The sequence below is a fragment of the Rhodamnia argentea genome, chromosome 9, assembly GCF_020921035.1.
Source record: "Rhodamnia argentea isolate NSW1041297 chromosome 9, ASM2092103v1, whole genome shotgun sequence".
Lineage (NCBI taxonomy): Eukaryota > Viridiplantae > Streptophyta > Magnoliopsida > Myrtales > Myrtaceae > Rhodamnia > Rhodamnia argentea.
This window is the reverse complement of record NC_063158.1, coordinates 4231144-4252286: the sequence shown is the minus strand read 5'-3', so window position 1 is coordinate 4252286 and position 21143 is coordinate 4231144. Positions and strand designations below refer to the sequence as shown.

Here is a 21143-nt window from a genome sequence, read left to right as displayed (position 1 = left end):
AACCAATGCAAAAGACTTAGATAACACAACATTTTGAACTGATCGATTTGTATGTAATATTTGATCATGTTAACGATTAGTCGACAATGTAATGTTATTATAACGAAATATTTATCATTAGTAATTGATACTCCACTTTCCTTTTTATAATGCACGTACATGTGTGTTTTTATCTTCCCTGAGTACAGTCTATTTCTCACGTTTGGGAATATACTGTGAACAAATCTTCATATGAATTCCCTCTAGAAGTGAAGAATCCAGAGAGAAAAAAAGTCTTGCTTCATCTTCGCCAAAAGGCTGAGAAAGTCACTGTTTTTATTTTCTGAACTTAAACATGCTGATCCCTATATCCATTTCTATCACAAGAGTCAGGTGAATGATTTGAATTTGAGTCTCAGGAGAGAGGAAAAAGAAAATAAAATCGTCGACACCTGAAAACAGAAAGAAAGGAAAACAGCAGTTATCCATCTTCGAGTTCAAGACATTGGATTTCATGGCGATTATTTCTTTCGGCTTATGCCAAGAACTTAAACAATGGCATGTAACAAAAGCCAGTGTAATAATGACCAGATTCAACTCTTATTTACAGAAAATCAGGCTGCCAATGGTGTCCATACTTCAGAATTGCACAACACAAGAAGCAATATCCACTGATCATTATTGACTCCCTTATTTAGGCGGATTACAAATCATTCTTGGAAAAGCTCTAGCAAGAAGAAACGTTGGATACAAATGACTTGACAGTTTCATCCATATCTCTCATTTCCCTGTTTGCAAGCAACCCTGTGAATTGATCAATACAAGAATGGAATGACAGCTTGCCTACTCTTTGGGTACTCCTCCCCAAACTTATCCAAATACCACCTGTGGTTTCCACGAGCCCGAGGCACCAAGTTGGCGCACGTGTAGAGGAAGAACCCGAACCCGCCCCAGGACCATGTCATCACAGCCCATCCCAGCCACTCCACAATCTCTCCGAAATAATTGGGACAGCTCACATACTCGAACAACCCTCCTCTTGGCACTCTATACCCTTTGCCTTCCCTCTTGAACCCCACCAACACAATGTCCGACCACACGTTCATCCACATCCCACTAACAAATATCACCAACCCCACCAAAAATCTCCCCCAAAACCACCACCCACCGGCAGCACCATCACTCTCGTAATTGGACACCCACCTGGCTTGCACGTAAGCATTCAAGACATTGAACCCAAATCCCATGAGAGCCACAGTGACCGGAAAACGATTCCCAGCATTTGGTTGAGTACTTCTCTGTCCACTGCTTGATCTGATGCGTAGCGGATATATGATGGTTCGGTGGAAGTAGTGAAAGAGGAAAGGGGATATGAGAATGAGGGATCTGGGGTTGGAGGAGTTTTTGCCAAATGGGAAAATCAAGAGCGTGAGCCAAAGAGTGGGGCTTTCCATGAGGAACCAAGCAAGGGCCGGGGAGATGGTGGGGCCCCACCCCGAGCGGTGGTGCTTGCCATAAGGGGCTTGGATGTAACGTAGGGAGATGAAGGTGGGTGGTGCAATGAGGTAGAGAGTGAGGAGGCAATTGTGGAAGAGTCTATCGTCTGAGATGGTGAGCATCTTTTGAGTTTTGAATGTGTTTTGCTTAATGACAATGTGGTAATCGGGGGAAGAGTTGGGAGTTTAATATACGAATCTGAAATGGACTCTCAAGCAAGCTATAAAATAGGAGCTGACAAACGAGGTAGTATTGGCCGGAGCAGATACCTTCTGTTCTGGTGCCCAGCTAATTTCCAGCTGGTAGCTGCCAGATAAGGTTAAATTGTTGCCATTCCCATTTAGGACGAGGAAGAAAGTAATTGGCAGATTATATCTTCGAATTCCACGATTGACATGTGGTACATATATAGCATTCAAAGCCACTACTAGTAAGTTCTCCCAGCTCCTAAATAAAGAACAGTGATAGTCAGGAAGACTATTTAACCTCGTAATGCAAACATAGAACAAGAGAGCTGGTCAATGTCACACTTAGTGAACCTACTATGATGGGAGAAAGCAAAGAAAAAGAATTTCCAAGATTCCTTTTTTTTCTTCCCTCGTGCAAAAAGCATACAAGAAAAGCCAGCTAAACAGAATAAAAACACCAACAATTTCGAAAAGTAAGATTGGATCCACTGTGATCAGAACATAATTGCAAGCAGAAAATGCCTAATGCAGAACTAGGAATTTGAATGCATTTTTCTTAAACGATGAAAGAAGTTAAAATACAGAAAAGCGGTACTGGTAACATTGGAAAAACATAAGGTCCAAGAAAAAACAGCAATTTTTGTTTATCAAAACCAAACGTAAAAGCAACCTGCAGGTAGAAGGAAAAGACCTCACACCGGCAATTTTAACACTGGTCAACAAAACAGTCAAAAACATATCTCTCTGCTCTAGCTTCGGTGAAGTACAGTAGGAAATGAACAGTACCATAACAAGTAGAGTCTAGAGACGCTACCTCCCTCCCCATCCGGCGAACGAATCCAGGCCCGCTCAATTCTGAACTCTCGCTAACCGTACGGTCATCTGAACAGTCCACAGAAGCACCAGCTGAAAACGTCAGGCCCACACTCAACATACAGAACCGAGCTAAGAAATGAACAGCCTCCTCCGAAGAGAAATGAACTCACCGGTGGATTCGTATCACCGGCGAGATAAGTTAGGGTTTCGGCAAATCAACGGCGAGGGGGTGGGAGAGAGAGGGAGAGATTGGAAACGTCGAAGCCTGAATTTGAGAGGAAAAAAAAAGGGCAAGTGAGATAGAAAGAGCGTGAGTGATGTTTGTTCTATTTCGAATTTTTTTTCCCTTTTTTTTTTTTTTTTGAGTTCCCTCTAGTGCTCGTTTTCAGTGCAAAGGGGAAAAAAATGTGCGGACGTGATTGAATTTGAAACCAGTGGGACACTCCTGAATAGCGAAAATCGGACGGACGTGAGCAGAAAGGGTTCGACACGTGGCGACAGATGACTCGTCGAGGGATGGCATCCAGGGACTTTCTGGAGATACCGGTCCCGTGGGATCCCTTCTTGTCACGAGTCATGTGATTGACGGCAGTGATGGGGGGCTTTCGTGTGAGTCCGAGTCACAGCCGATCTTCGCGCTTAGCGAGTCGTTCCTTTTTGTCGAGGACCACGTGATAGGTTGATGTGGCAAGCGCTTATGTTCTGTTCACCAATCATGAACTGACACGTGCCACTGACGTTAAAAGTTTCTTTTCTTCGTTCTCTCTCTCCTTCATCCTCCCTCTGCAATCCTTCAAGTTTCTGGGTTTCTTCTTCTTCCATTATTTTCAAGAAGCCATCTCCCACTAGCTTATCTTCATCTTTCTTATTGTTACATGCTTTGTATTTGTAGAAATTTATCGCCGCATAACAGTTCTGGATCAAGTTTTAGTTTCAAGCACTCTGATATCCATTGAGGGAGTACTTCATCTTTTAATGGAAGCTGAGAGAATCGAAGGTTCTTCTCCATCATTTTCCCTTTTGGCTCGTGATCTGTTCAGCAATCTCGAAACCCCTTCATAACCGTCGCGGCTCGCAAACCGAGCCACCCCTTCATCGTCGCTCTTGGCCAGCTCTTTCGTCGCCCAGATCTGGAGCCATGGTCCATAGCCGAGCCACCCCTTCGTCGTCGTTCGCCATTAGGTCTCTCTCTGATGTCTCCTCCGCAGGTTATTTTGGGGTTCGATCATACACGGAGGGATGGCCTTGAGCGACGACGAAGTGGGAGTCTCGGCCATGGACGGGCAGCGGCTCGATGATGGAGGGTTGCTCGGCCATGGACAAGCTATAGTGGCCGGCCTCAATGTGGCTCCGGCGACTGCGGATGGAGAAGGTAACTGTGGATAGAGAAGGAAGAAGAGACAGAAGTAACAGAAGAAGAAGAAGAAACCCAGAAACTCGAAGGATTGGAGAGGGAGGATGAAGAAGAGAGAGAACGAAAAGGAGAAACTTTTAAGATTTCAACTTTTTATTTATTTCCATGTCAGTGACGCGTGTCAGTCCATGATTGGTCAACAGTACGTACGCGCTTGCCACATCAACGTATGACGTGGTACTATCTAACCACTGAATAATCTCTCCTTTTTGCCCAAAAAAAATCTGAGGTTGCGCTCCGTGTGACACGTGGCGTAGGACAGTTGGATTGAGAGTCAGCAAGGTTTATTCCATTTTTTTAGTTTTTCTTCGGCAGTTTTGCTCTTAATCCTGAAGCAAAGAAGGGTTGGGAAGACGAGAAGAATTATTTTTTGGGCCCGGTGGGCTTTGTGGCCCAAACTTTTGGCCCCATAAAGAGAGCTCGGCCACGAAAGGCCCCCGCCCTTCTCTCCCGTCACTCCTCCATGGACAGTGAGACCCGTCGCAAATGACCAGTCGAGGACCGTCTCTGACGACCCTCTTCTCATCTGAGCATGTCGATTGTGACACCGCCATTGACGGCTTATTTTCTTTCACGATGAAGGAAAATATGCTGCATACAAATTTATGCGTTTGGTTTCATAAGGAAAGTGAATTTTTTTACCCGTAAAGGGAAGTTGTTTTCCCCTAATCTAAGTCGGTTGTTTTCGGCCCATTAGGAAAAATGTCTTCTGTAAATCGATTATTTACTCGTCATCAAAATATCGAAAAGTCGTAAAACAATTTTCGGGAAAAAACTTCGAATGAAAAAGATAAAAGACTTGAAATTTATTTGTGCGAATCCAACTCTAAAAAATTGGAAAAGTTGATAACAAAAGAGAAGTGGCCCAACCCAATGACAGTCTGCCCATGGGAACATAGCATCGGCACATCCCCCCTCTTCTGGGCCGAACGTCCCGGTCGGACTCGCCGGCGATTGAACAGCGCTCATGGATCTCTCTCATCCGACGTCGGAGAACGCCCGACCGGCCAGCTATCAAATTCCCGCGGCTGTCTTTTGCTTAGCGAACCTTACTATGATGGGCAAAAGCAAAGAAGAAGAATTCCCAAGATTTCTTTTTTTCTTCCCTCGTGTTAAAAGCATACAAGAAAAGCCAGCTGAACAAAATAAAAACACCGACAATTTCGAAAAATATGATTGGATCCACTATGATCAGAACATAATTGCAAGCAGCAGATAATGCCTAATGCAAAACTGGGAATTTGAATGCATTTTTTTCTAAAATGATGAAAGAAGTTAAAATATAGAAAAGCGGTATTGGTAACATTGGAAAAAAAAAAAAAAGAGTAACCGGAACATTGTCTTGTAAATGGAATAGTCAAGCAAAAAAGTAGTAAACTTTCATCACGTTTGTGAAACAATGGCTGTGTCCATATGCTATCATCATATGACGATTTCCACGTTCACGAGACATGGTTGTCGACACTTGATTTTCGATCATTTTAATTTAAAAAAATTAATTAAAAGTCGAGAAAAATTCATAAAAATAAAAAATCAACTTTGGAACCCTTGGCCAAGCCGAATGAACCATTTTTTAACAAGAAATATTTTTCAGTATTTTTATGTATTAGAAAATACCCAAAAATTACAAAAATAGCACTTGTGACCGAAAAAATAGTCATTAGTTTTGTTTTAATTCTAATTTCATTTTGATCACTTTTGATCTTAAAAATTCGATCGGGAACCTTCACTTCCAAAATTTTGCAGTTAGGTCCCTAAAAGAGCCAAAATCTCAAATTCGGTCATTTTCTAGTGTTTGTCTTACTTTGAGTTAGCTATGACATTCTATCCTAATACCTTTAATTGCAGTTCTGTCCAACCACGTATGGACTTATTTGAAATTTCAGTTGAGTCCCTCATTTTTTAACTTTACTACAGTTGGTCATAGTGAATTAAAATCGGGCCGTTGCCCAAGCATATTTGGCCCTGGGTAGCTCATCGGCCAAGCCGGATTTGCAAAATTTGTCCATCAAGGGTCTGGATCTATGTTACACGGGCCCGTGAAAATTTGCATTTTTCGCGTGTCGGACACGTGTCGGTGTCCGACTCACGTGTCCCATAAATTATTAATGCAGATTTTGTACTTTAAAATCAAAATTTAGCCCCAACACCACGGGCCTATGGCCCATCAGCCCGTCCACGACTCTACACTGCTTTGAGGCCCCATTTTATAAAGATGTGCCCCTCTCTTTTTCTATTTGTTTACCGATGTGAAACTACTATCGCTGCTAACTTGGCGTTCTTCCCGGACAAGTTGAGGTACGATTGATGCACTGTCGCACGTTTTGAAGAGTCGGGGTCGAACGGGTGGCAACATTTTGACGTTGTGGTCGCCGCTCTGTCAATGGACCGCAACATTTCTCTCGCTGGGAGCAACTCAATCGACGAGGATTGCGGGGTTCGGGGTTCAGCGTGGAGAAGGAGACCCGATGAGATGAATCCCACTCTGTACTCTCTCTCTCGTGTTGAATTTTGGTGGCGGAAACAAGAGGGTGTCGGAATTATTATGTAAATTCATTTTAGGACTTTTTATTATTATTTATTTATTTGTGCAATCATAAAAATAATAATTTAACATGTATATATAAAAATAACATTTAATATACATCGTGTCCCAAAGATGTCGAATTCTCTATTTTTTTAGAAATAGTGTGTGTCGGCGTGTCGTGTCGTGTCGTGTCGTGTCGTGTCGTGTCGTGTCGTATCAGTGCAACATACTCACAGAAGGTGTCGTGAAGAAGTCCCAGTGAAGAAGACGATGCAGACTAAAAAAGGAAAGAATAAAAAGAATAAAAAAAAAAGAAAGTGAAAAATGTGGGTAAGCAAATTGGGTGTGCACGTTGGGGCGCTTCTCACGGCTTGGGCTAGAGGATATTGGGTCTGATTTACGTTTGGGCTGGAGTGTGGGCTTAGTTTAAAATCTGATCACATTTGGGCTTTAGAGTAAAATTGGGCCTTTCTTGAAAATGATTAAAACAATACAAAAATGGGCCAAGCCCAAGGGTGGCTTTTGTCTTAGACCACCTTGGGCCCTTAAGGCGCCTTTGGCGCGTGCCGGGTCTGCTGCCCCGGTCCGAATCATTTTTCGGAATTAAATAAATAAATAAAAATTAAATATTAAATTAGAAAAATTCCAAAAAAATCACAAAAAGTAGGAAATGGCTAGATTGACCTTATTTTCCTAATTTTGGACTTTAGGTCCTTGAAAATGACATTCTTGCCCTTTTTAAGCAAATTGTCCCGAATTGAAATCAAACCCTAAGTGAACACTTCTATAAGCCTTTAGGGCTTTACTAGGGTCATTTTGATGCGTCTTATTGGCACGTTATTGACTCCTCGATTGTGCATGTTATATGCCCTGATTGTGATTGATATTTGATATGATAGACTCACACCTACATGAGCACGTCGAAAAAACACCCAACTTTGGAACCAAAAAGGCGTCGGTGGCAAGTCCCCAAACCCTTAATCTCTGGTTGTGAAGAATCGTACGGCATCTCCTAACCACTCAATAAGGTTTCCGATGTACCTTACCGGTGGCGACTCCTTTTTGCATGTACACCTTCATATGCCACCCAATCACACTAAAATTGAATTCGATTTTTCCCTCCACGATTTGGTATGGGCTTGGATGGGCTAAAGCTAAGCCCGTCCTAGAGGCTTAGCAATCCATTAGCCTAATTTTTTCAAGATCGGGTCGCGACAATGGTCAGCTAAATTGTATTGATTTTGTGTCGTAAACTAAGAACGGAGCCGACTTGGAATACCAAACACGCCTCAGCCTCCCACCACTCAAGAAATTGGTGTCTAATACAATTACCACTTCATCCAAAAGTACCAGTCGTGCTTGAACCACCAGAGCAAACATAAAAAGAGTTCCTTCTTCTTTTTTTTCCACACGGACATTTCAACAAGCAGGTAAGATAGACAGAAACTCAAATCGGCATCCAGTGAAGTACAAGTACTGAAACTCGAACAATAGCAAAGCGAGCTTGGAAATGATACCACGGGTCAGGCGATTGGATTTGGAGGAAGCGACGAGAGGGGTCGATGCAGGGCAAACGTGACGAAGAACCCAACGTGGGGTTTCATTTGGATCTGCGTCGTCAGTGTGCCCCATCTATTTTTTTCAATCCATGAATCTGCGAGGGAGCACAGATTCTTGCTCCTTCACAGGATACTGGAGAGTAGCTATAAATTCTTGAAATTCAGCTCAGAGGAATTAATAAAAACGATTCTTTTAGATCAAAATGTATATATGTATGTGCTTTTCTTTTCCCTTCTATAGTATAGAGAAGAGAGCCCCCTTTTGCTCTCCGAAAACTTGAAAAAGATCCCACAATATGAAAATCAAATTGGGCATAGCATGGAACATTGGACCCGCCAGAAAGATGAAATCTTGGCATCGTACTCCTCTAGTTTATACTGTTTTCTTGGTGTGCTAGCGTTTTGTCACTCGAGAGCTGCTAGGAAGGCAAATTCACACGATCTCCTCTGTTCCTTACGTTCATGTCGGGTTTGAGACGCGTTAGATTGGATCAAGGATTGTCAATTGTAAGGTTGTATCGAGGAAAGTTTTGGGTTCTAAACAAGGCGTTGTCTTTTTATTTCAGCGATCAATCCAGATAAAGCTTATAGTACGTTTTGGTGTTTTAGCTTCAATGCTATTTACGTGTCTCCAACTATTTGCTGGAGCCCATATGAAAGGCAAACGTCTGGTTATGGCAGCAAGGAATTGGTTAAAAAGTACACTCCGAAGGAAAATAACGCGGTAAATCAACAGAATTGAAGCAATCTTCCCTGTTTCAATAATCTTGAAAAATATTATGGTACACGATGCTGGTTGCAAAAAATTTCAAACTTCCAACCCATAACCACCACCACCACCACCACCCCAACAACCCCAAAACAAGAGTGATCTCTAGTCATTCCGACCGGCAACTTCCGAACCCATGTTCTTTCCTCGCGGAACTCCCTTCCCGATGCAATCCCATATAAACATCAGGTGTCTGTCCAGAACATGCACCTTCAGTACAGTTTGTTGAACCCCGGGGCTGGGGATGACTCACCCAATCTAGGGAGAAACCCCTCTCTCTCAAGCGATACCTGAAGGCTCGTCATGACCTTCCCGAAGGATGTCCAGACTAGAGGCGCGCAGCAGAATGCATAGCCGAACACGGCGAGCGCCCTCACAACGCCGTCCTGATACCAAGGAAACGCCATGACCAAGAGGGTCCCGATGATCCCGAACCATGGGACAAGGATCGTGAGGGTGGGGAGCAAAAAGGCATTTATCGTGATGGACAAGAGAGCAAAGGACCCAAGCAAATAGAGGCTCCAACCCAGCAAAGGATGAATCGTGTGAGGGATGAGGAAGAATGGGATGGTGTAGGCGGCGAGGATGGACCAGATGGCTACCACTTTGAGGGACGTCTGGATTAAGGAGGTGCTCTTGTCGGTCCGCCTGTAGCAAAGCTTGGAGAAGTTTGGCCGTGCCAGACGCGTCATTGCGATCATGGCTAGGTAAAAGACAGTTTGGATCAGCGCGAAAGGCATTTCTGCCGAGTACCTGCACATAGGATAAATGGGTGACTAAGCTTCTGCAAAATCATGATATCGCAGTAGTAACACATCAGTTTAGACAGATTGTTACAATGTGCTACATGAGAAGAGAATGAATTGTTCTGTTCTCTTACCGTTCCAAATTTCAGGAAAAGAAAACAATATCATGTCGAAATCAACAGAAATCATGGATCAGAAATTTCGGACAGTGTTCTTAATTTCTCACTAGTATGTATTGACATTCACATAAGCGCGACTGATCATTGAATGGAAGTTCCTCATCCTCCGAATCTTACCCAAGAGTATGACGCCGCTGCTCATGCCAAGATATTCCCAGAGGAAGGACAGGCCACGACCACCAGTACCATGGCTTCAACCACGGCGCGCCTGGGAAAGTGATCACACTGTTTGGACCGCAGGGGATGTTCCACCGGAGTCTAAGATCTGAAAACAAAAGGATGAGAGCAATTAAGGCCGATCAATTAATGTCCTCCATGGGCTGTGCTAAAAGACTATTTTCCTGCAACTTACAGTAGTAGGAAGCATCCATTTGGTAACCCAATGGAAGCCTGTAATTTCCTTCGAGCTTAGTGCCATTCGCAGGCGGATGAAACATGGGCTTATCAAGCAAATCAGGGAAGTAGCCACCGATGAAACCCTGGTCCGCACCGTCTGGATTCTCTTTACCAACTTCCAACTGATGAACCATGTCCTTGAAAACCAGAGCTGACGGCTGCAGATACCCATTCATAAGGACTACTATTAGAAAAATGTTACATGCAGAATTTTGCAAAGTAAAAATGAGAAGAAAAAGTTCATGATGGATACTGGCATGGGCAGGTAATCATTTCGCTGACTTTTTCTTCAGATGTTTCCATAGCTACATCAATTTCTAAATTGCATGAAAGGCAAGAGCGAAATTCTACCTGCAACACAAAGAGGCCTGTGTGGAAGATGCAAGGATTGATGAACACAGCACAGAATTGGCCACATTGGAATAATTCATCAGCTTTTCGAAGGAAGAGGTTGTCCACGTCGAGCATGATGACCCTCTCGTAGTCTACCAAGTTCCACGCGTAGAGCTTGTTCAGGGACAACTTGAATCTCCGATCGAAATGAGGCTGATTCTTGTACGGATTATTGAGGTTATCCACTCTTACCACCTTTGCACCATCTTCCTGTTCCCTAGATTACAGAAACAGATACAATCACTTCTAGTTCAGTCGCTTTCAATCCTAAAAGAGACACTGCAAGAAAACACGAGGCCAAAATGGAAGGGGAACATTGCAAGACGCAAGCTTCGCCTCCTTACTTAGAACATATGAAGTTCAACAGTTCAAATGTACTTATAAGCCACTATTCTACGCAACACCAGTACAATCCCATGTAAATTTTGGCGCCAACCAAGATGAACCTTGACATGTCCATCTCCATTCACCGGGGAGGACGCCACATGCACCCTCCTCCTATTTCCCCAGAAAATGCCATGCAGCATCACATGTTTGGCAGATAACTTCAACTTAATGCGGTTATGATAAAAATATTGCTTTGCATCAGTTCAACCACCTTACTAAAATAAGAGCCTCAAGCAGCACTTGCCTCCGTAAGTTGATTTCTGCAGCAAGTTTTTCTCAGAACCCACACAGAATGTTCTGCGCATTTGACCGTGCCTTCTGATTTTACATCTATTCACATTTTACTGTATTAATTTACACGAGTGGCGGCTTTCACCATCCTTTTGATATCAAAGAAATCATAGTTGACTTCAGCAAAGCCCAAAGCATACGCAAGTAGTAATCCTTCCCCAGATTCTACCTTTATTAGCTCTTCAAACAGCTTGTACTTTTTGAAACCAACCCCCCACCCCACCCCAAAGAAAAAAAAAAACAGCTTGTACTTCTGAGTACTCACCCATCTTATTCCTTAACTAACGTACTTCAACCACTCAAAAAGCAGTAGCCATGACCTAAAAATGGGATTCGAAGATCCAGAATTAGAGTCTAATTAAATCCTCAAAGTCAACGAAAACAGCTCAGATGAAACACTTAAATACCATAATTTACTGGAATCGACCGACCCTGAATGATTCCTAGAGCACTAACGTAAAGCCTGAAAGTCAAAAGAGTTGCCCAACAACAGCCTACTTCCACACGAGCGCTCTCAAAACTAATCAGCTCAGCTGGCAATTCTCATCAGAAACCTGTACTAATCTCCCTGTGCCCACTACCGACATCCGATGCGTCTGAATTGAACAGACGGATAATTAACAAGCGACGTGCCTACGCAACTATAGCTCACGAACCAAGGAGCTCCATCTCTCTCCCTCCTTCGCAAACAAACAAAACATCAAACATACGACGTGCCTACTCCCTAAGAGATGTGACTGGTCATGTCAAAGGATGGAGCTTTCTGCATCATCTAATAATAAGGAACGATCTTTTGGAGCTATCGTCTTCGTGGGTCTAGTCGCCCATCTGGCTTACGTTTCGTGAATCCATCGGATTAGAGTTACATCCCCACCTAAAACAGCCAGACTTCAGCCACGAACAGGACAAAAATGGGTGTTATCCTGGGTGTCTCCCTCCACTGGAAGTCCAGAACCCACCTTTTTTATTACAACATATGAACAAATCATCTGCTGGCCCGAAAAGAAAACAAACAAGAACAGATCAATCGGCAAGAAACACGAGGGACTGACAACAAGGAGGACTTTTTGAGCCACGTTACTGTGATGCATTAAGTCCTGCGGAGCAGCTCGTTGGCCGATCCCTCTTCAATACAATACACATTACTAGCCAAATTCAGACATAAACTCGTCATGAATCACCAAGGTCGGTCATCATCTTCTTTATTTTTTTTCCCGAAATTTCGACGTCTTAAAGACGTGATATTCATCACGAGTCCTGAGGACAGAGTCCCACGACAGAGTCCCACGCAAGGACGACCCTCGGAGAGGAAACTAGAATCCCCGGTAATAAAAGAAAAAAATCACGCCCGACCAATCGGGGCAGGCCACGTCATCGGACCCCACAGGGGCCTCGTAGGATAAAGCCACCTGTAATATCTAAGAGACCTCGTCGATTCAGTTAAAGTAACAAAGCGACGGTAACAGTAAACCTCCCCACCCCTCCCCCGCGTTAAAAACAGAAGAATAGTTGAAACGCAAAAGCATATTCTAAGCTCCACAAAAGATCCTACCACCGTGTGATCACTGACCGGCCGGACAAGACAAGATGTGGGAATCCGCGCTTACGGTGCACTCGGGAGCAGGGGATTTACTGCCGCAGGGTTCCAAATTGGTCCACTTGGGCTCATGTTAGCACCAGCAGGAATGCAGACGAAAACGAAAGAACCTTGCAAGAATACCCGCAAGAAAAAAAAAACGAAAAAAGAAAAAAAGAGAAAGCAAACACGCTTTCCACGAAAATACCCAGTTTTTATCTTGTTCTCGAGAAGATATTTTTAGCTTTATCGGCTTCGATTCGGGGGGAACGAATGTGGACTGGGTGAAGTGGAGAGAGATTTCAGAGACCGGAGATGAATCGATGCCCGTTCCGATTGTTGCAGAGCCGCACATGAACTCGACGCAGATATGAAAGTAATTATTGGTTGCTGAGACAGGGTAGGGACAGACTTACAGAGCTTGGACCCAGCGAAGGGGCACGTCGTTGGAGGCAATGACGACGAGATCGGCGTCGACCCCGATCCTCGCGAGCGATCTGACGAGGACGCGCGTCGCCACGTAGAACTCGTAGTCCCGCGGCGTCCCCATGTACATCATCGTCGCGTAGGCGTTCCGCCGGGTCGCCCCGCCTCCCTGCGCCCCGGTTTCCGGCGTCGCCGTCGCGGCCGCAGCCGCCGCCAGCAGCGAGAGCAACAGGAGCCTCCTCAGCAACCCACCACCATTGTGCCTCTGCAGCCTCTCTTCCCAAGCCATGAATCAACCGTTTCTCTCTCTCTCTCTCTCTCTCTGACCGAAAGTTGTTGTCTTATACCCTCTTCGCGCTCATACGAAGACGGAAAGAGCCCACCGGAAAAACACCCTCGAAACGCCGGAAAACGGGCGGAGCCGAAGCGAAGAGCGAGATATGTCTTCTTCGCGTCTCGCTCCCGGTCCCTCCCACGCTGTTCAAGCTCCCATGGGAATGGGAAACGCTTGAGAGACACGGAGAGAGAGAGAGAGAGAGAGATTTTCTTGTGGGGGTGGGTGTGGATTTGAGCTTGGGCTGGGAGACAGCGGAGGAGCAGCGACGAAGCACTTAAGAAAAGGCACAGCACACACAAAAGCAGGCTTTTATCTCGAATTCCACCTTCCTTCGGAATTTATAAATCTCGAAAGGAGATTGCAATTTGGCCCTTAAAAAGTTGCCTCCTTTCTTGTCTCGGTCGTCGTGGTTCCACCATACAATATTTAAAAAAAAAAAAACAAATATAAATAAAAATATAATACGGAAGAGGGCACATCTGCGAGAAGTCTAATCGCGCCGTGGGAGTATATAACGGTTGTATCCGGAACTTGTCGCTAACGTAAGAATTTAGGTGAATCCGGTGAAGTTCTTGGGGCTTTTATTCGAAAATATGATTACAAAAATTATCAATTTAAATATTTTTTTACAAAATTTATTGATTTAGGACATGTGACCCCTCTGTTACAGGCGCACATGCCCTGTACGCCTCCTAGAGAGGCGCATATGGCTTTTGCACCTCTATGGCAGGCGCCCAAGCACAAGCTATCTTAATTTTTTTTACTTTTTTTTTAGCAGCATATTTTATTTTATTTATTTCACTTTTTTTCGTTTTTTATATTCTCCGCGTGCCACAAGCTCGGCGAGCCCCGAGCTGTCACCGCGTCTGCAAGTTGCCACCATACCATCGTTCGAGTTATCACCAAGTTAAAAAAAAACGGTATTATAAATATAAAAAAATTTTAAAAAAAAAAGACATAAAACGTGCGGCTAATAAAATTTTGATTTTAAGGGAATTATTTATGTTGGAGTTCTTTTTTTCCATAATTACGATATTAAAAATATCTTGGGGCGCTGGTACTCGGGGATGGTACAGCTTTGCGACTTTTGCGAGTACTGGGCAGCATCGAGTGGGGCCCGGCGATCGGGTTTTGGTGGGGCCCACCCGAGTGCGAGTAAAAGATACTTTTAGTTTGGTGGTGATTCTCCCCCCGCCTGCTAATTTCTGGGAAAGAAGAGGAAGAAGAAGAAGCATAAAAAAAAAAAAAAAAAAAACCTCGATTAATTAGGAAAAGAAACGAAGGAACCGGGGAGGTGCTCGTGACGTCCCACGTGGCTTCCCTGTCCGAACGGTTTGAAAATAGGGTGACCTCGGACTTGGATGGATGCTCTTTGACCGTCTAAAGGGTACATGAGAATCGGTTTGACTGGTTAGTGGGGTTCGTTTTCTTACCGCGTTATACCGAGTCCCGTTGGATATACTTGGAAAAAAAAAAACGTGACAAGAAAAAAGAAAAAGAAAAAGAAAGAATGAATCTTTCAATTGAAGTAAATAAATTTGTTGAAATCGAAATACTAGCTTTCTTCCAGTTGCCTCTTGCAAAGCTTTGTGATTTCTAATTTTGACTAAACTCAACTATTGCCCCCTAGAGGGGGATTCATTAATAAGACCATCCCCCCCGAAAGCAAAGAAATTAGAGGAGACGGGGCAGGTTCGAAACGGGCCACCTTGTTTTGCATACGAGCATACCGACATTTTCCCTAGTTCAGCGGCATAAGAAGCCATGTTCCTTTCCTCGATTCACGATTTTCAACGCACCCCTGAACGAACGGGTCGCGCCACGTTGCCTTTGCCTGGACATACTTCGCGGGAGATGACTCCTTGGCTGCTAGAATCTCGATGAAGCCTTGGTGACGGACTTGCCAATCTAGGATTTTCATACGACGGGTGGTCCGGAGTTAACAATGACAAGAAGCGAACATCTTCATAGCACACGTAAGGCCCTTGGGATGACGTTGAGAGACATAATTGCTTAATTAACACCGGCCGTCCCCGCTCGCGGTTTTTTCTTTTTATCGCCATGATATGAGAGGGACACACTATTGGGGTTCTATGGGTCTAGACTTTAGGAAACTTCATTTTACTTTGATTATGAAATATGAATCATGTTTATAGTTGTATAACCATAGTCAACGGATGTGCTAAAAATAAAACAAGCGCAAGCCAAAAGTTAAGAAGTATTGTTACAAAAACACCTCTTCAACGTTTCGACCATATCATAAAACTTTTTTTTTAATGACCAAGGATCCGTAGGGGTGCGTAACGGCTTACGCCTACGTCAACCCGCAACTATACCTTATGAGGGACTAGCCCAACAACTCACTGCCATGGCCCCCCACTTAAATCACGAAACCGAGTTAGGATAGTTTCGAATCAGGAATTGCCAAGGGAAAGGAGCGCCTTAAAAACTTTGATGTCTAAAGGAAATAAAAGATGCTTTTTTTTTTATCCAGCAATGGCAATAATATAAATATGCTTCCTCAAATAATAGTTTTCCTTTCCCGTATGATAACATTTCTCAACTTCGCAAACACAAAAGTGTGTTTCGACCGAAAAAAAAAAAAAAACACAAAGGTGTGTATCATTTTTCGCTAGTCTTATATATCGTGACCACGTTTGCCACAATCAAATGTTTTAGGAAAATTGTTGCCCCGGTATGGCATAAACTAATTAGGCGAGTAATTCAAATCCTTGATACTCTTTCCTAATGTTTTCGGATCTAATCCTCTAGCGGTCATTGGTCTAATCAATGATGTAGCTTTATACACGTAAGTGTTTATTGAACATGCCCTTAATAGTTTTGGGAAAAGTATCGAAAAAAAAAAGTCATAAATTTATTGCATTTGTGTCAATTCAATCCTAAATCTTTTACTAGTGTCAATTCAGTCTAAACCTTTTGCATGTGTGCCAATTCAATTCTAAACATTTTGTATTTATGCGAATTCAATCCTATACCAATTGAGTCAATCCAATAAATTTTGATCGAAAATCGCCGACGTATATTTCGGTTGTCCTACATGGCACGACTACGGCTGACATGGTATTTTTTTTATTTTTTCTTTTCTTGCAATGTCTTTTTTTTTTAAAAATTGGAGATCGCTAAGGGTCGCCGGCCCTCGCTCGACCCTAGGCGAGGGCCGGCGATCCTCGCCAGCACTAGGCGAGGGCACCGCGGCCCCGATGGGTCTACACGAGGGTCGTGACGTCCTCGCCTGCGGCTAGGCGAAGGGAGTTCCTGACCCTCGCCTAGGGCTAACAAGGATTGGCCAGCAATACTTGTTTGCTCCCAATAAAGAAAATTGTAAGAAAAGGAAAAATTTATTAAAAATACTATGTCGACATCATTCGTGCCACGTAAAATATGTAAAAAAAAAACAATATTTGAAAGAATTAAGCGAAATGCCTCCATGGTTAAAATGCGTAAAATGATTAACCATTGGAGAGATTATTGCTGCAGGCCAGGCGTACAATAATTGCAGAGGAAATACACATGTTTTACGTGGGAGATCCGAAAATTTCAAGATTCGGTGGTTAGGTAGTTTTGCAAAAATAAAAGCTTTTCAGGGTTAGCTCATCTTCACGCGTCGCGACCTTCATTTGGAAGATCCAAATCTACCTCCATCTTTGACGAGAGGGTATTGCTACTTACCCCTCCAAACATCTTTGAAAAAATCTAACCTTTTTCCCCAATGGTCACGGGTTTATCGAGGAGAAAAAAAGAAACACTTTCTACACATTTTTAACGCCGAGACCAGTACATCTATGACAAATTTATCTGAAATTATTTTTTTGACAATCAAAAATCCTAAACTGGTATTCATGTGATAAATTTACCATCCGTTAATTTCCGTTAAATTAATTTAATATCCCGAAAAACCTCAAATTAATACATCTTTTTTTTTTGAGTTATTAAGAATTGAGAAAAGCTAAGATGGCAGTCCATGAGTGTCGGGCCCATGCGCATTACATATTCGCGTGACATGCTTGTCGGCAAAAAATTCACTTCTGACATGTGTGCACCATATATCCGCGTGATATGTTTGTCGGCCAAAAGTTCAGAATATATGGTTCAAGTTGCACCATTGAGTGGAGGTACTGTCACCCAAGCAAAGTCTTAAGATTTTTTTTGTAATTGTGGGAACAATATCCACCTTGCTCTTTTTATTTGGCTTGAGAATAGTATCTACTATTTTTTTAAAAGTTGCAACTTATTGTTTGAATATTATCAATTGCATATGTTTCATTAGAACATTGATTGTCTTCTAATTTTAGCTTACAATAAAAACACATAAAAGTAAAAAAAAAAAAAAAAGAATGGGAGTTGAAATGATGAAATCAAATCAGCAAGTAATCAGGTTTTGTGGCCATAAGCCGACTGTCCCACCGTTTGACTTTGGGGGACGGTCAGTTTAGTCAAATCTGTATTAGAAAAATAGTTGAGCAAATCATATCCTTCTTACTTTTTCCCAATATTTTCGCATGAATCTCATTCTTTACTGGTCACTGTTTTAACGTAGCGTGGAAAGGTTGGCTTACATGCAATGAAAAGTATTAAGAGGTATGTTCGATATATACAGGTAAATGTGTGCACCCGTTGATAGAGATCAATTACCAATTTAAAACGGATTTACTAGTTATCATGATTAAATACCAGGGGAATTATTGATAAAGACTAAAATTGACAAAAGGAAATGCATAAAATGTACATGAAAAGATCCATATGTTTTCAAGAGTTGAAATAATTTTAAGAAGGTTGTTGTTGGATAGAAAATATTCAAACTTTAATGTTGAAATATGGGAGTGATCAATTATTTACTTAGCAATTTTCCTACGGGTTCAATATTTGTATTAAAGGCAATAAAAAACATATTGGGAAGAAGAAAAAGCCTTTTTTTTTTCCAAATGCTCTGACATTTATCTCGAAAAATATCCTTTTCACACTTTAATAGATTTTTTTTAAAGGGAAAAAATTAATGAGTTTTTTTCTTTTTTGAAAGGGAGCGTGAATTTGACTTTTTTGACTTGGATATTTCTTCGGCCATATATAGTCTTTAAAACGGAGAAAATACGATTGGCATATCTGTGCGACTTCCAAAACTTCATTTGGGTCCCATTCGTTGCAGAGAATTTTGAATTCAAATGTCTATGGACATGAAAATATCTTCATCAAATAGATAATAAGAATTCGAAAAATAGATGTGGAATTACACGAACGGACAACAATAACGAGTACGAGGAAAACAAAGATTGCTCGGATCAGAAGTCGTTGTCATCAGAAGCTTAAATCAATGGAAGTCGAACCAATAATGTACATAAAGGGTATTATTTAGCAACACGGATCGTGGTCAATTGGGTTGTTGATGACGATGTGTAATTAGACACTTGTAAGGCACTTATAAGCACAACTATGAGATTTGGATAGATTAATTTGAAAGGTGACTTATCAAAAAAGTCATAAACTTATTATAATTGTGTCAATTCAGTTTTAATTTTTTTTTTCAATTAAGTCCTAAGCATTTTTTAATTGTGTCAATTCAGTTAACTTTAACGTGGATAATTTTTATTTTTATTTTTCTTATATTCTTCTCTTTTTTTTCCCCCTTCTTACTACTATTGTAGCCGGCGAGGGCTTCATGGCCCCTACTGGCCCAGCCGGGCGAATAACAAATATATTAAGTATTAAAAATTATCTACGTCAGAGCCTGCGACGCCATGTCAACATTGGCCGGCATAACGGACTAAATTGATACAACTACAAAAGGTTTGAAACTTAGTTAGCAAAAAAAAAGTTTAAGATTGAATTGAGATAATTACAATATATTTAGGAGTTTTTTGATAATTTTTCCTAATTTTGAATATTGGCAAAAAATCCGATACTTATAAAATCCTTAGTTGAGAACTTTTATGGACCTTGGACCCGAGTAAGTCCTTAAAATGTTTCTTGTGAACTTAAAAATTTGAGGGTATTCCATTAGGATGAAGAGAATAAAAATATTTTCTCTCAATTTGAAGGATGACGGTGAAAAAAATAGACTCAATGTCATCTTCGAATAATTATCATTGGATAAGATCGTACGGCGGTAAGCCACACTTGAGATAAGTCACACGAGGTTGAGCTCCTGACCTCGTGCTTTGCAATAAAGCTTGTTCTTTTTTGGTCGGACGCACAGTGCTTGTTGGCCGGCGCTATTTTGTTTACTTCACCAACTATTTTCGAAAATAGATCCGGAAATAAAAAGGAAGATCTGTCTGTCATTTTCACGACAAGGGCGTAACATCGTCCACCCACGTGGACCAGTGATACTCTTTGGTTTTGCGTCAGATTGTACGCTTCCTACTCGCATCTTCCCAAAGCATAAATTGTGCAGCAAAAAACATATTTTTTATATTAGAAAATTTAAATGAAAAAAATTATAAAAAAAATATTAAACATATTATATCGCAATCAATTCAATAATAAATTATTTTAATTTGATTAATTTAGTCTTAGACCTTTTGATAATTGCTAGTGTAGTTATTCTGGGCAGCCTATTTAGTCGAAAATCGCCGAAATGGATATTGGCGAGCCGTCCTACATGGCACGATGCTGACGTGAATAATTTTTGTAAATCGCACAACATGTCCACACGGCAAGGATAGGTAAATTAGGTTTGACTCAAATATGAGTGCTATGGATGTATTACGAGTCCACTAGAACTCAGAATTTGAATAGATGTGAGCTATCATGTTAAATATGCATTTTGGACTCTGTTTCTTTCCATACACTGCCCTTTCAAAATTGTAAAACTTCACAGGATAAACTCTTGATCATTCTCCGACCAAAAAAAAAAAAAACTCTTGATCATTCTAAAAACTTAAAATTGTTAGGTAATTTTGATCATAGTCCCACGACATTCTAAAGCATTTAACAAATGTTTCTCGATGCCATCTCTTCTCATTATTTGGTTAGTTAACGTAGGGGCGTAAAAAAGAATCGCCCGAATCAAATCGAACCGAACCAATAATTTTGGATCTTTCTCCGATCGCTTTTCCTTTCAAGTCGGATGATAAACAGAACGACGGACTTATGACGAAACCGAGCCGAACGGAAACATCGGAAGCAAGCCGGACTATTCTCCTGTTCGATACGTGTGATCCATATCCACATGCAAGATCGAGTCAAACTTCACGCGTTCAAAGAGGACGGCGGCCTTGACGCGACAGCCGCTAGCAAATGGTGGGAATTCAACTCGTGTCTGGGGATGATCTACAGAGCAGTGCCAAATGACCATACATTCTTTGTCGTTCACTAGGGTTTTTTTAAGGAATTTTTTTCATTTGTTAAGCAGAATAATACTCGAGAGAAACCGTCCATCCAATCCTATCATTCTCTTAGTTCATTAACTTCAGATCGACGCTATTTTAATTGATTGCGGCGGTCCTCTCATCTCGTGCGCTTGAATTATTAGTAGATTGTGTGTACAATCGTATGATCGTATCTTTTCACTTACTAAACTTTTGGGTTTATTCCCTTTTGTCTGAGGTCGACATGTTCCTCCTACCAATCCTAATTCCACGTGGTGGACACGTCATCGATGGCGACGAGATGCCATCTCATCCTCCGAAAATAATTTAATATGTTA

The 21143-nt window shown here is 42.0% G+C and overlaps 2 protein-coding genes across 4 annotated transcripts; both read right to left on the bottom strand.

Moving 5' to 3' along the window:
* Positions 1 to 635: 635 nt before the first annotated feature.
* LOC115737059 (steroid 5-alpha-reductase DET2) lies at positions 636 to 20298 on the bottom strand. 3 transcript variants are annotated; one of them, XM_030669015.2, is made up of 3 exons: positions 20287 to 20298; positions 7939 to 8098; positions 636 to 1782 (listed from the first exon to the last, which is right to left on the bottom strand). In XM_030669015.2, the coding sequence occupies exon 3, from the start codon at positions 1596 to 1598 to the stop codon at positions 795 to 797; it is 804 nt and encodes a 267-aa protein (XP_030524875.1). In that variant the 5' UTR covers positions 1599 to 1782; positions 7939 to 8098; positions 20287 to 20298; the 3' UTR covers positions 636 to 794. The 3 variants fall into 3 exon arrangements, with proteins under 3 accessions (XP_030524875.1, XP_030524873.1, XP_030524874.1); XM_030669013.2 differs by lacking the exons at positions 7939 to 8098; positions 20287 to 20298 and adding exons at positions 2451 to 2546; positions 2651 to 2818 and having other exon boundaries at positions 636 to 1923; XM_030669014.2 differs by lacking the exon at positions 20287 to 20298 and having other exon boundaries at positions 636 to 1923; positions 7939 to 8151.
* Positions 8837 to 13819, bottom strand: LOC115737058 (putative glucuronosyltransferase PGSIP8). Its single transcript, XM_030669012.2, has 5 exons — positions 13134 to 13819; positions 10422 to 10680; positions 10027 to 10228; positions 9792 to 9939; positions 8837 to 9502 (listed from the first exon to the last, which is right to left on the bottom strand). Exons 1-5 carry the CDS (start codon positions 13430 to 13432, stop codon positions 8962 to 8964), a joined length of 1449 nt encoding a protein of 482 aa, XP_030524872.1. The 5' UTR covers positions 13433 to 13819; the 3' UTR covers positions 8837 to 8961.
* Positions 20299 to 21143: the final 845 nt, after the last annotated feature.

Coding starts and splice junctions, on each gene's coding strand:
- LOC115737059 (XM_030669015.2), bottom strand. CDS start 1,598: ATGCTCACCATCTCAGACGATAGACTCTTCCACAATTGCCTCCTCACT.
- LOC115737058 (XM_030669012.2), bottom strand. CDS start 13,432: ATGGCTTGGGAAGAGAGGCTGCAGAGGCACAATGGTGGTGGGTTGCTG. Junction 10,681..13,133: donor CTTCGCTGGGTCCAAGCTCT/GTAAGTCTGTCC, acceptor TCTGTAATCTAG/GGAACAGGAAGATGGTGCAA. Junction 9,940..10,026: donor AATGGATGCTTCCTACTACT/GTAAGTTGCAGG, acceptor TTTTGTTTTCAG/ATCTTAGACTCCGGTGGAAC.